The sequence below is a fragment of the Scomber scombrus genome, unplaced genomic scaffold, assembly GCF_963691925.1.
Source record: "Scomber scombrus unplaced genomic scaffold, fScoSco1.1 SCAFFOLD_200, whole genome shotgun sequence".
Lineage (NCBI taxonomy): Eukaryota > Metazoa > Chordata > Actinopteri > Scombriformes > Scombridae > Scomber > Scomber scombrus.
Window position 1 is genome coordinate 20,712 of NW_026910570.1, and position 14,289 is coordinate 35,000.

Sequence of the window (14,289 nt, forward strand, 5' to 3'; positions counted from 1 at the left end):
CAGTTATGTTGTCATAGCGACATGTTAGTGCAGTTATCTGTTGTCATAACGACATGTTAGTGCAGTTATGTTGTCATAGCGACATGTTAGTGCAGTTATCTGTTGTCATAGCGACATGTTAGTGCAGTTATCTGTTGTCATAGCGACATGTTAGTGCAGTTATCTGTTGTCATAGCGACATGTTAGTGCAGTTATGTTGTCATAGCGACATGTTAGTGCAGTTATCTGTTGTCATAACGACATGTTAGTGCAGTTATGTTGTCATAGCGACATGTTAGTGCAGTTATGTTGTCATAGCGACATGTTAGTGCAGTTATGTTGTCATAGCGACATGTTAATGGAGTCAGTTTGTGGTGTTTACAGGCTGGTCTTTAGTTATTATTAGTTAGTGTTTCAGCGTGATGCGTTCACATCTTACTGTGTGTTGTTTAAGCTGCTGATATATAAATGAGTTGTGTTGCTGTGTGATTCACAGACTTTGGTTTTATGTGTTTTACACAGTTCTTCTTCTACATGTTGCTGAGCTTGACTCTAAAACATCACCATGTAACAGGTTGCTCACTGTCATCCTGCTGGTCTGTGGTCTGTACACCAGCAGGTCATGTGACCAAGCAACACACACACTTCACTGATACACAGAGACTGAGAGCAGTGTGTGTGTGTGTGTGAAGTATCTCTGCTCATAGATATGTCTCTTCTGTGATTATATAATTACACATGCTGATATCAATATTAAGATTAAATTAATAATGCAGCACACACACACACACACACACACACACACACACACACACACACACACACACACACACACACACACACACACACACATAAACACAAACACAACACAGTACTACAGTATCAGTACTACAGTAGTAGGGTTAGGGGTTAGCAGCAGAAAGGAGAACACCAGGCAGAGGTCAGAGGTCAGAGGTCAGACACAGAATATGAGAGGAGGACACAGAGTGAAGCAGAAGAAGAAGAAGCAGAGTGTGGAGGACTAACAGAAGAAGAAAGGTCTGTCTCACCTTCTCTCTTCAGCGGCATTTCGTCTCTGATCCTCATAAATCCTCTTTGGGGATTTTACTCACACGCACTGCATGCTGGGTAACGCAGTCCTAATCCCTGAGGCCCCGCCCACCGCTGCACGGATTGGACAGCTGGGAGAAGTACCTTGATTACTGTACTGCAGTTAAAGTACTGATACAGCTGGGAGAAGTACTCTGATTACTATACTGCAGTTAAAGTACTGATACAGCTGGGAGAAGTACTCTGATTACTGTACTGCAGTCAAAGTACTAATAGAGCTGGGAGAAGTACTCTGATTACTGTACTGCAGTCAAAGTACTAATAGAGCTGGGAGAAGTACTCTGATTACTGTACTGCAGTAAAAGTACTAATAGAGCTGGGAGAAGTACTCTGATTACTGTACTGCAGTCAAAGTACTAATAGAGCTGGGAGAAGTACTCTGATTACTGTACTGCAGTCAAAGTACTAATAGAGCTGGGAGAAGTACTCTGATTACTGTACTGCAGTCAAGGTACTGATACAGCTGGGAGAAGTACTCTGATTACTGTACTGCAGTCAAGGTACTGATACAGCTGGGAGAAGTACTCTGATTACTGTACTGCAGTCAAAGTACTGATACAGCTGGGAGAAGTACTCTGATTACTGTACTGCAGTCAAAGTACTGATACAGCTGGGAGAAGTACTCTGATTACTGTACTGCAGTCAAAGTACTGATACAGCACAGTAAGTATACTTAACTACAGGTAAAAGTACACAAGTATTATCAGCAAAAAGTACTAAATGTATTCAAGTTAAAGTACTGATTATATTTACATGTAAGAGTACTTTAATGCAGTACTTTTAGGTACTTTATTAGTACTAGTACTCCATCATATTATAGTGATTTATAGTAATAACCCTAACCATACCTTTAACATCTGCATGTTCATACCAGAGACAACGCTGTGCTTTACATTAAACACACATTTAACTACAAACCCTCTATAGTCAAACTGGCTTTATTCTCTCCTCTGGTGATAAAGTTAGAATATTAACAGTTCATATATAATTCATCTGAAAAGTAACGAGTAGTAGTAGTAGTAGTAGTAGTAGTACTACTACTACTACTACTACTACTACTACTACTACTACTAATACTACTAATACTACTACTACTACTAATACTACTAATACTACTACTAATACTACTACTAGTATTAGTATTAGTAGTAGTAGTACTACTAATACTACTACTAATACTACTACTACTACTAATACTACTAATACTACTACTAATACTACTACTAGTATTAGTATTAGTAGTAGTAGTACTACTAATACTACTACTACTACTAATACTACTAATACTACTACTAATACTACTACTAGTATTAGTATTAGTAGTAGTAGTACTACTAATACTAATACTAGTAGTAGTATTAGTATTAGTATTAGTAGTATTATTATTAGTATTAGTACTAGTACTAGTAGTACTACTAGTACTAGTACTAATACTACTAGTAGTACTAGTATTAGTAGTAGTACTACTAGTAGTAGTAGTAGTAGTACTACTAGTAGTAGTAGTACTACTAGTAGTACTAATACTACTAGTAGTACTAGTATTAGTAGTAGTACTACTAGTAGTAGTAGTAGTAGTAGTACTACTAGTAGTAGTAGTACTACTAGTAGTACTAGAGGTTTTTACAGTGTAATAAACAGACTTTTTATTTGGAATCATTTCTTTACTGCTGAGCTGCATCTTTTATTAATGATATTTTATTATATAAGAAACATTTTAAATAATCCGATAGTTTTATTGTGTGTTTGTAAGTCTGTATGAATCTGTTAATAATCAATAATCACATTGTGACAGACAGTTGGTGGTGATTTGCCCTCAGCTCAGTCTGCCAGGCTCTGGTTAACTCTGCATCAGCTCAGGTGAATAATGAAGTTAACAGCAGTGTGTGATGATCCACAGCTGTCACTGCTTCACCTGTAAGGTAAAGTTCAGGGACATACTCACAGTATCTGTCAGGGCAAACAGGCGGGCTCTGTCACAGAATAACAATCAGAAAGCTAAGGTTTATAATTTGTTAGATTCATGCATCGTGTTTTAATCACTGCTGCCACATATTCCTCTAACGTTTCACCGTTAAACTGTTTATTTACGACTGTTCCGGTGTTTTCAGTCAGGCGCTGCTCGGAGCGCCTCTCTCTCTTCGGGCAGACTCGTTCACGCTCGGGTCGAGCGGCTCTCTGATTGGTCAGTGCTCAGCAAGGCGGGAGCTGAGCTAGACACGTGATTGGCTGGTTATGCCATCAGTCACTTTGGTCGGCGTGGCCTCGCGACTGCCGTATAAATTCCCGGGCTCGAGCCAGTGCACGGGGACACGAAACCAGCAGCTAGCGGCTAAAAGCTAACGGCTACCAGCTAAGAGTTAGCTGAGACTAAAGTCTGCAGTTTGATTGAAGTCATGACTCATCAGCACGCACACACGCACGCACGCGCACGGACAGCTCGGCGTGGGCTTGTTTTCACGCACAGAGCGTGTTTTTCGGTGTTTTTGTAGTTGTTTTTTAGGTGTGTGTGTGTGTGTGTGAGAGAGAGAGAGTTAGCTCCATGCTAACTACTTCCTGCATGTTAGCCGGAGGAGCTAACTGTTTACCTGTTTGTCTCTGATGGTTTGTCTGAATTATTCATGACGGCGCTCCGTGATTGGTGGAGCCAGCGGAGGGGGCGGAGCTAAGAGCGAATTAACAGGTCTATATATGGTGAGTAAGATCGATTACACTGATTGATTACTGATTGATAACCTGTGAGGTAGTCGATAAGTCTTAAGTCTCTGCTGCAGTACAGTTTGAGGTACTTGTACTTTACTGTAGTACAGTTAGAGGTACTTGTACTTTACTGTAGTACAGTTTGAGGTACTTGTACTTTACTGTAGTGCAGTTAGAGGTACTAGTACTTTACTGTAGTACAGTTTGAGGTACTTGTACTTTACTGTAGTACAGTTAGAGGTACTTGTACTTTACTCCAGTATAGTTAGAGGTACTTGTACTTTACTGTAGTATAGTTAGAGGTACTAGTACTTTACTGTAGTACAGTTAGAGGTACTTGTACTTTACTTTAGTACAGTCTGAGGTACTAGTACTTTACTGTAGTACAGTTAGAGGTACTTGTACTTCACTGTAGTACAGTTTGAGGTACTTATACTTACTACATCACTCATAATACTGCAGTATTTTTACTGTAATACTGCATACTACATCACCCCTCCCCCCTCCCTCTCTGTAGATCACTGATTGGCTGAGTCGCCCACAGCTGGAAGATGATCAAAATGTCATTGGAAAAAGAAACCGTTAAAGTGAGTCCGACCTTCCCTGCCGCCCCCGTCAGCCTATCAGAGCAGCCACAGCTCGCTAAGTCCCACCCTCTCCGTCCTAAAAATGGCCTCCAGGCGCCTGGCAACAGCCAGAACCCGCTCGCCGCTGTGCCGACTCAGCGAATCGCAAAGAGGCGCTACTCCATGGGCGTCGGCTTCAAGGGGCTGGCCAAGCGCCGTCGGCGTGCCAACAGTGACAGCCAAGCAGAGCCGGTGCTGCCGAGTCACTTCCTGTTGGGCGGGAACATCTTTGACCCGCTGAACCTGAACTCCCTGATGGACGAAGACGTGAACAGGTGAGACGATGACGAACAGGCACACCTGTACGCTCCTCAGGTGGACGTCAGATAGCCTTAAACTCCTCCCCTTTTCCTCCTCAGGGTGACCAATCAGGAGACACCAAAGTGTTCGCCCCTGCCGACAAGAGGCGGAGACCCCGTAGAGATCCTCGTCCCTCGTGACATCACCGACCCCCTCAACCTGAAGGGGGGGGCCGCGGGGGCCGAAGGGGGGGTCCTTCTGTCCCCGCTGAAGTCCAGGAAGAGACACAGGAACCGAGGGGGGTCGGTACCTGCCCGAGTGGTCCCGCTCACCACTCGACTGACAGGTGAGGCTCACGTTAATAACATAAACAGAATAACACGTTAATAACACGTTTACGTGTTATTAACACGTTTACGTGTTATTAACAAGTTAATAAATGTCAACATGTTAATAACACGTTAATAACATGATGTTAACGAGTGTAGTTCCCGTGGTGACCAGAGAGATCAGTGTTCACGTTAATAACACGTTAATAACATGTTCATAACACGTTAATAACACGTCAATAACACGTCAATAACACGTTAATAATGTGTGTGTAGTTCCCGTGGTGACCAGAGAGGGCAGTGTTCCCGTATCTCCTCTTCCGTGTGAACTCAACACGGCGATCACCTGTCGGGATGACGTGGCCCCGCCCCCCATCCTCCCCAGGAGACACACCCACCCCCCACCAGGCCACGCCCACAAACCTGGTAACCAGGGCGATGGTCGCCAGCGGAGACGGCGACGCACCACTTCCACCAGGTCGTTGGACACCGCCGCAATGAGCATTGTTACCACGTCAACAGCAGCTCAGTCAACCAAGTTCGAGACGCCGCTGATGGGCGGGGCCAGAGCCAACAGGTGAGTGATGAACCTGAAGAGAGTTAAAACGCTGTCGTTTGATTGGCCAGCTGGTCACATGACTCTGCTGCGTCCTGCAGGTGCGGAGGACCTCAGCCCGGTTCCGCTCAGACACCACAGAGGAAGAAGGACAAACGCCGCTACCAGCACGGCAACCACAGCCGTTACTATGGTTACCATGGTTCCTACGGCGACGGGTGGGAGGGGCGCGTGGGGGCGGAGGAGGACCCCCGCCTCCGCCTGCTGGAAGCTGATTGGTTCAGAGACAAGAAGGTGCTGGATGTGGGCTGTGGTGCCGGTCACATGACCCTCGCCATTGCCCGCAGGTTTAACCCCGCCCACATCCTGGGGGTGGAGCTAGACCACAGACTAGTGCACGCAGCCAATCAGAACGTCAGACACTTCCTGTCACATGACATGGTGGAGGAAGAGAGGAGGAGGAGGAGAGGAGGAACCACGTCGCTCCTCTCCTCCTCTCCTACAGGGACAAAGACGGGAGGGACACAAGAAGAGGAGAAGATGAATGAGGAGGAGCAGGAGAAGAAGAAAGACGTGAAAGAGGAGGAGCAGGAGGAGAAGAAAGACGTGAAAAAGGAGGAGCAGGAGGAGGTGAAAGAGGAGGAGCAGGAGGAGAAGAAAGACATGAAAGAGGAGGAGCAGGAGGAGAAGAAAGAGGGTGATGAGGAGGTGATGGAGGAGTTCCAGCGGGCAATGTCTCTCCTCTCCTTCCCGCTGTCCTTCAGAGTGAGTCGTGGTCCTCTGGCTGCTCCTCCTTTCCTCCTCCCTCCTTCCTCCTCCTCCTCCTCCTCCTCCTGCAGGTTCCCCAACAACGTCACCTTCATACAGGTGAGTCTCACAGGTGACATCACTGCTGACATCACTGCTGACATCACTGTTGACATCACTGCCATGGTTACAGGGCGACTACGTGTCAGAGCGGGAGGCGTGGCCTGGCCGGGGTCAGTATGACATCATCATGTGTCTTGGGGTCACTAAGTGGGTGCAGCTGCATTCAGGTGACGGGGGCGTTGTCCGGCTGTTCAAACGAGCCTATCAGAGCCTGTCACCGGGCGGACTGCTGATCCTGGAGCCACAACCATGGAGCCGCTACAGCCACAGCAAGAGAGCCTCGGTAACCATACACACATATATAATATATATGTATATATATATATATACATATATATATATATATATATATATATATATATATATATACATATACACATTATAATATACAGCCACAGCACGAGAGCCTCTGTACCCATACACTCATATATTATATACATATATAATATATATGTATATAATATAATAATATACAGTCACAGCAAGACACAGTATATACACACACTGTGAGAGATCCTCTGTAAACATTATTATATTTATGTTATATACAGGGGTTGTTGTTGTTGTTTGTGTTTCCTAGGAGACAACGTATCGTAACTACAGGAGTGTGAGACTGAGACCAGAACAGTTCACCTGTTACCTCACTGACAGTGTGGGCTTCACCTCCTACAGACTCATCACAGACACAGGTACACACACACACACACACCTCCTACAGACTCATCACACACACAGGTACACACACACACACACACACACACACACACACCTTCTACAGACTCATCACACACACACAGGTACACACACACACACACACACCTCCTACAGACTCATCTCACGTACACACACACACACACACACACCTCCTACAGACTCATCTCTCACACACACACACACACACACAGGTACATAATCAATAATGAAACTAATCGATAGGTGTTGTTAAATGTATTGATTGTGTTTCCAGGTAACCAGCGGCCCATCTACCTTTTCCACAAAGGCTCCGCCCACAGGAAGTGATACCCTTTTGTTTCCATGGCAACGGCCTGATCTGTAAAACACTGACTGGAAAGCAGGAATCTGATTGGTGGAGCCTCATTATGACTGTATGCTCGCAGCTGATTGGCTGAACAGGCGAGCCCGTCTGACTGTTTTATGAACTCAATCTGATTGGACAGCAGCGTTTCTGTGAACGTGATTGGACGAGCCTGGATTACAAACCAGAGCAAAGGACTCTTATTGGGGGGTGTAGACAGGAAGTGACATGTTTCAAAATATTTCAGTTTGTTTGTTTGTTTTTGTTTTTTTGTGAAAATAAAGAAAGTTTATCTGCTGCTGGTTTATTGATTTATCTTTATACAGACATGAGCTGCTCCTCTAAGTGATCTACAGTCTGAAAGATGTCCTCAGAGGTAGCCTAAGACAGAACATGCATACATGTATATACACACACACACACACACACACACACAGAACACACACCATGAAGTAAACCAGATGAGCTCAGATGATCATTTTTAAAACAGATGAGACTATAAACAGGTAGGATGGACGTTAATTTTAATAAATGAACATTATCTGAAGGATATGAACAAACTGAAACACTGATAGAATATCACAGTATTACAACATAACACTTTATAACTGTTTATAACATGATAACAGTTAATAAATTACAGCAGATCAGAACAATAAGAACTTCTGATCAGCTGATGAGATAAACAGACTGTTGATTAAGCCCCTCCCCCTGCCAGTGACTGTCCAATCAGAGCTCAGAGTAAGTCAGCCACAGAAAACCAGCGAAGAAGAAACGGCGTGCAGTTTCAGGATGTTTAGCAGAAGAAGTAAACTAATATTTCACTGTGTGCTGCGTTTGTTTACGTCCAGAGGTCACTGTTTAAATACTGTACGTTTTAGAGGTAAATCTGTTACTGTAAACTAACTTGTTAGCATAGCAACAGTAACTAAGGGAGGCGGGGCTTAAAGAGCATCATCAGGTAAATGAAACACCTGGTTTCTGTGCTGTTTCACAGTTACTGTAGATTAATATAACGTCTCTATGCTGATAAACATTTACTATCAGTTACTGTAGATTAATATAACGTCTCTATGATGATAAACCTTTACTATCAGTTACTGTAGATTAATATAACGTCTCTATGCTGGTAAACAGTTACTGTAGATTAATATAACATCTCTATGATGATAAACCTTTACTAACAGTTACTGTAGATTAATATAACATCTCTATGATGATAAACCTTTACTAACAGTTACTGTAGATTAATATAATGTCTCTATGCTGGTAAACAGTTACTGTAGATTAATATAACGTCTCTATGATGATAAACAGTTACTGTAGATTAATATAACATCTCTATGATGATAAACAGTTACTGTAGATTAATATAACGTCTCTATGATGATAAACAGTTACTGTAGATTAATATAACATCTCTATGATGATAAACAGTTACTGTAGATTAATATAACGTCTCTATGATGATAAACATTTACTGTAGATTAATATAACGTCTCTATGATGATAAACAGTTACTGTAGATTAATATAACGTCTCTATGATGATAAACATTTACTAACAGTTACTGTTTTAAATACAGAGACAACTGTAACTGTTATCAGATATAAAGTTTCACTTACACTTCATTTTACTGGCTGAAGTTCATATTCAAAAGCATATTTACAGATTAAAAGCCAAACTTCCTGATGCTTTTTATAAAAGTCAAACAGGAAGTTGATTGAGTTTATGTTGTAAACATTTTAAACACATTTGAAATCTTTGTATAAACTGTAAACCAGTTGGTTTTTATTTCAATAAAAAATAAATCTGAATGAAACCAGAGAACTGTTGACTGATCGTTAATCTATCGATAATCATAATGATCGATAATCATAATGATCGATAATCATAATGATCAGCTGACAGGAAGACCGGCCATCCTCACTAGTTGGTTTCCTCGCTGCTGCTCTTAGCCGGATTAGCTGCTATCGCTACACTGATCTTTGTCTGCTTCCTGATTGGCTGCTGGCGGTGCTGATGTTGTACTGCTAACGTTTCCCTGGCAACGGGTTGGTTGCGATAAAAATTAATAATGGGACCGAGGAAGCCAAAATGATAAGGTCTCTTCCTGCGAGGAGGAGATGCCATGTTTTTTTCACTGTTAGCATAATGGTTGGAATCTAATCTGTTAGCATCTGTGTTAGCTCCATTGCTAACCTCTGCACCCACTTGCTCCTTTTCTACGTTAGCGATGACGTCAGTGTTAGCTCTGGAGTCAGAAAAGTCTGTGCTGTGCTCCACATTGGCGGTTGGTTTTATGCTAACAGAATCTGTAGTAGCTTCTGTGTTAGCATCCTCAATGCTTAACTCACTGCTAGTGTCTTTGTTAGCATCAGTGCTAGCCCCAGAGCCAACATGCGCACTAGCAATGGTGGTGTCTGCGTCAATGCTAACATCGTAGCTAGAATCAGTCGTTGCCTCAGCGCTTAAATCTGCGCGAGCATCTTTTACACTGCTAACGGAGTTAGCATCCATGCTACCTTCAGCACTGTTAGCGATGTAGCCTGCAGTAGGGTTAGCTTCTCTGCTAGCAGAGTTAGCATCTGTAGGAACCTTGATGGTTGGAGACTCTTCAGACTCTTCCTGACTGACGGACCTGAAGTTGGACTCTGGATCAGTAGACCGAGACCTTGAACCAACCCCCTGAGGTCCAGGTCCAGGTCTAGATGAGTCAGGTTCTTCTGGTTCTGAGCTCAGACTCTCAGGAACAGTAGGTGTTTGAAGGGAAGTGACGGGGGAGAAAGGAGATGAAACCTCCTCACTGCTGGATCTGACCTCTGGACCAGCACCTCGGGGGTCAGGACCTGAACCCACCGCATCCTGAGTGCCAACTGATTCTGGTCTCTCCTCTGAGCTGCTGGGGTTCAAACTGATGTTGAGCTGAGAGAAGGACCCGGTATCCTGCTGGGACACAGTATCCTTCAGCATGGCCCGTATCAGAGGTGCTACACCCTGATCTGGACTGGCCCGGTTCAAGCTACCCCCCTTATCTGCTTCAGTGGACCCAGCAGCAGAGTCTGGAACCTCCTTACTGTCTGGACTTGGATCCATCACAGCAGAGACGGAGCCTGTTGTGGGACCAGTAACCTGCTCTGTGGAATCTCTGGGATCAGGGCCTTTCTGGGTGCTGGACCTGGTCCCCTCCAGACCCTCATCACTGTCAGGACCTGAACTAACGCCGGTCTGGTTCTTTGGATCAGACTCTGAACTCTCATCACTCTCATCAGAGCTGAGACTAAAACCGACCTGACTACCAACGAAGGGAGTCGAACCCAGCCCTCCATGATTGCGACCCTTCGCCCCCGCCGGTCTCTTGTTGCCTGAGATCAGATCCACAATCTCCTGGATCGAGCGAAACACGTTCTGAAGGCTGGAACCCACAACGTCCTGGCCCACGGAGCTCGCTTTCTCTGAGCTTGAACTCGTCACCTCCTGCGACTCTGGATCGACACCAAAAGCCCCCTGCTGGTCGCCTGCTGGACTCTGGTTGTCTGGATTCAACGTGACGCCCTGCAGGTTCGTGTTCAGCTCAGAGACCTCAGACGACGACGAGTTGCTGAAGTCAGGAGTAAGTCCTGGTTCATCAGACCCGGTCTTACTGTCATTAGAGTCACCAACAGTAGCTCCATACTCCTGACTCTCTGTGCTGTTGTTTGTACCATCAGAGTCATCAGTGACGGCCGGCTGACTGTGGACCTCTCTGCTTCCTGTGATGTTACTAAAATAATCAGAAAGAGGAAGTGTTGTGTCGGTGGTCTCCTCGTTGTTTGTGTCTTCAAAGTAATCAAACACATCTTCGTATCCCTGATCGTTTAACATCCTGCTTCCTGTGCCGCGCTTAAAGTCATCAGAGAGAAGTTTCAGTTCATCAGACCTGCTTTTGTTTCTATCATCAGAGTTTTCCTTCAGATCGCTCCCTTCCGAGAACATCGGCTGGTCGCTCATCATTTCCTCTGACGACAGGCGTCCCTCGTGATCTGAGTTCTCTTCAGTCATTGGCTCAGTCTCAGCTGGGAGAAGTGATCCCATTGGCTGTGCTGTTGTTTCCTCACTGCTGACGTCGTCACTCTCGCTGCTCGTGCTGTTATCGTCGGACCTGCGACACAAAACGCCTCAAATAATGGGTCAATGATGTTTATATTAGTGTCCATGTGGTTTATTTAAATTTAAAGGGTTAAAAAGTGAAAATAAACGTATGAATAACTTCACACATTCTTTTTTTGTGGACCCAGCATCAAATTTCTGCTTTTAATCCATTTAGAGAGAATATATTAGAGGATTATGGCAAAAATGTCTAAGTGGTGTAACCATAAAAACTTTGTACCAAATAATTCAACTTGCTTAAAAACAGTAAATTGTCAATAAAACACCATATCAACTAGTTTGGCATGATCTTACATTATAACTTTATATTAAATAAAGCTAATGGAATATAATTGTTCTAAATATTACATTTACTCTGGGTTACCATGGAGATCAGGAACCTGACTGCTTTCTTTCTTTCTTTCTTTCTTTCTTTCTTTCTTTCTTTCTTTCTTTCTTTCTTTCTTTCTCCCCTTCCTCCTCTCTTTCTTTCTCCTTTTCCTCCTTTATCTTTCTTCCTTCCTTTCTTTCTTTCTTTCTCTTCTTTCTTTCTTTCTTTCTTTCTTTCTTTCTTTCTTTCTTTCTTTCTCTTCTTTCTTTCTTTCTTTCTTTCTTTCTTTCTTTCTTTCTTTCTTTCTCTCTAAGAGGATAAAATATGTAATATTTATCATTCTTTTGTGGTTACACCATTTGACATTTTCAGGAGCATTCAGTCTTACTTTTGGTATAAAATGGTGCAAATGTCATTTCAAATGATATAAAACCAACAAAAATACTAAATGTACATTTTAACAAACCTGATGCTGCTTTTAAAACTAGTTTAACTGATTTATGAATTCATCATCTTACCAGCACTTACTGTCACTGACTCTTATACAAAGCAAGGAGAAAGATAAGGAGACTAGCTTTACCTTCCTCCTACATTGGTGCCGCTCCCCTCCTCTTCCTCAGTGATGATGAAGATGGAGAAGCTCAAGGTGACGTTTGTTTTCGTGTTTGCAACCTTCATGATGACACTGGGCGGAGCTTCAGCCGGTGACTGGACACAAAGATGTTTGGGGGGTTTTATTGGTGATGAAGATAAATTAGAAATCTGATGTTAACTCAGATCTGTATATGTGTTCAGTTACCTGTAGATCTTCATCAGAGGAAGAGGAGGAAGCTGACCAGGAGTCGCTGTTTGAACTCCACTGCAGAGAAAGACAGAGATGAACCAGACGTCTCAACATGTTATATGATGAGTTTTACTGAATCCACACAGCAGATGGCGGTCATGCTTCAGTTTCAGTCAGAACTGGGCCTATTCAACAGGTAGATTTAAGGGTTGATATTCAGCTTTGACTTGTTTTCTGTTATGTTTATCCTGCTCTGATGTAGATGTTAGAGTTGCAATCTGCTCTGAACTCTTCTACTTTGCTTAACCCTCCTGTTGTCCTCGAGTCAAGGGAGGAAGGGAGGAAGAAGGAAGGAAGGGAGGGAGAAGGAAGGAAGGACAGAAGGAAGGAAGGAAGGGCGGAAAGAAGGAACAGTCAAAGCAGACAGGGTCAATTTGACCCGGGAGGACGACACAAAGGTTAAAGAGACAGGAGCTAAACGGCCTGTTTCAGACAGAGGCTGAACTGAGGCAGAAAGGGCCAGCAGAAGGCTATATAAGTATATGTATATAAAGTATTTCAGTGCAAGTTGAGTCTGAGTCCGAACAGCAGGAGCTCTGATCTGATTGGCTGTTTCTGACTCAGAGCAGTGAAACAGTTAAATAAACGTCTTCTGTGGTGAGACTGGACCAAATTCACTGTTTCACCACCAGCTTTCTAAAAACACCCACTGCTCTGTGTGTGTGTGTGTGTGTGTGTGTGTGTGTGTGTGTGTGTGTGTGTGTGTGTGTGTGCGTGCGTGTGTGTGTGCGTGTGTGTATTTTAAGTGTTTGTGGTTTCTTGCAGGCGGATAAACAGTGTTTTACATTCAATACACTGATTTAGAAAAGTCCGGAAACAACATATATACACACACACACACACACACACACACACACACACACACACACACACACACACACACACACACACACACACACACACACACACATGTGGTTATGTTTCTGTCTCTTCAGAGGACACCACATCACAGTCCTCACTATGATTGACATGTTTCTGTCCCTTAAAGAGAGGAGAGTCCCCACAACATCAGGAGAACTAACACATTCATCGTGCTTGTTTATCAAAGACAGAATTCATGTTAGAAGACATTAATGAAGCTTCAGTGTCATTACAACAGAAGGAGGAAGTACTCAGAGACTTAAAGTAATCCTCTGACAGGAAAAGTGGATCTTACTGGTGCTGAAGAGACTAAACTCAGCAGCAAACAGCTGAGCAGGAACACTGGATTCAGCATCACTCCCAGATGTCTCCAGATGTTTCCAGGTGTCTCCAGATGTTTCCAGATGTTTCCAGATGTCTCCAGATGTTTTAAGGTGAGTTTCAGGTGTTCCAGGTTGGTTCTACATAATGAAACATATGTACATGATGTGAGTTGATATTCAGAGATCTTGCTTAAAGTTTTTAAAAGGTCAACAATAAACATCCATGAATACATCGATAGTGTAATGGGAATTCTTATTATTCATCTTCTCTGTGTCAGATGAGTAAACTATGTCTTATGATTAATGAATGTGTCATAATCTGATGACCATGGCACCATTTGTGATACATGAACTGTGTA

General features: G+C 43.4%; 1 protein-coding gene across 1 annotated transcript; it reads left to right on the forward strand.

Annotated features, from left to right (window-relative positions):
* The first annotated feature begins 3,414 nt into the window (after positions 1-3,414).
* On the forward strand, positions 3,415-7,740 carry LOC133977108 (7SK snRNA methylphosphate capping enzyme-like). Its single transcript, XM_062415244.1, has 8 exons — positions 3,415-3,780; positions 4,304-4,687; positions 4,772-4,998; positions 5,258-5,558; positions 5,639-6,404; positions 6,478-6,690; positions 6,988-7,096; positions 7,375-7,740. Exons 2-8 carry the CDS (start codon positions 4,338-4,340, stop codon positions 7,425-7,427), a joined length of 2,019 nt encoding a protein of 672 aa, XP_062271228.1. The 5' UTR covers positions 3,415-3,780; positions 4,304-4,337; the 3' UTR covers positions 7,428-7,740.
* The last annotated feature ends 6,549 nt before the right edge of the window (positions 7,741-14,289 follow it).

Coding starts and splice junctions, on each gene's coding strand:
- LOC133977108 (XM_062415244.1), top strand. CDS start 4,338: ATGATCAAAATGTCATTGGAAAAAGAAACCGTTAAAGTGAGTCCGACC. Junction 4,688..4,771: donor ATGGACGAAGACGTGAACAG/GTGAGACGATGA, acceptor TTTCCTCCTCAG/GGTGACCAATCAGGAGACAC. Junction 5,559..5,638: donor GGCGGGGCCAGAGCCAACAG/GTGAGTGATGAA, acceptor TGCGTCCTGCAG/GTGCGGAGGACCTCAGCCCG.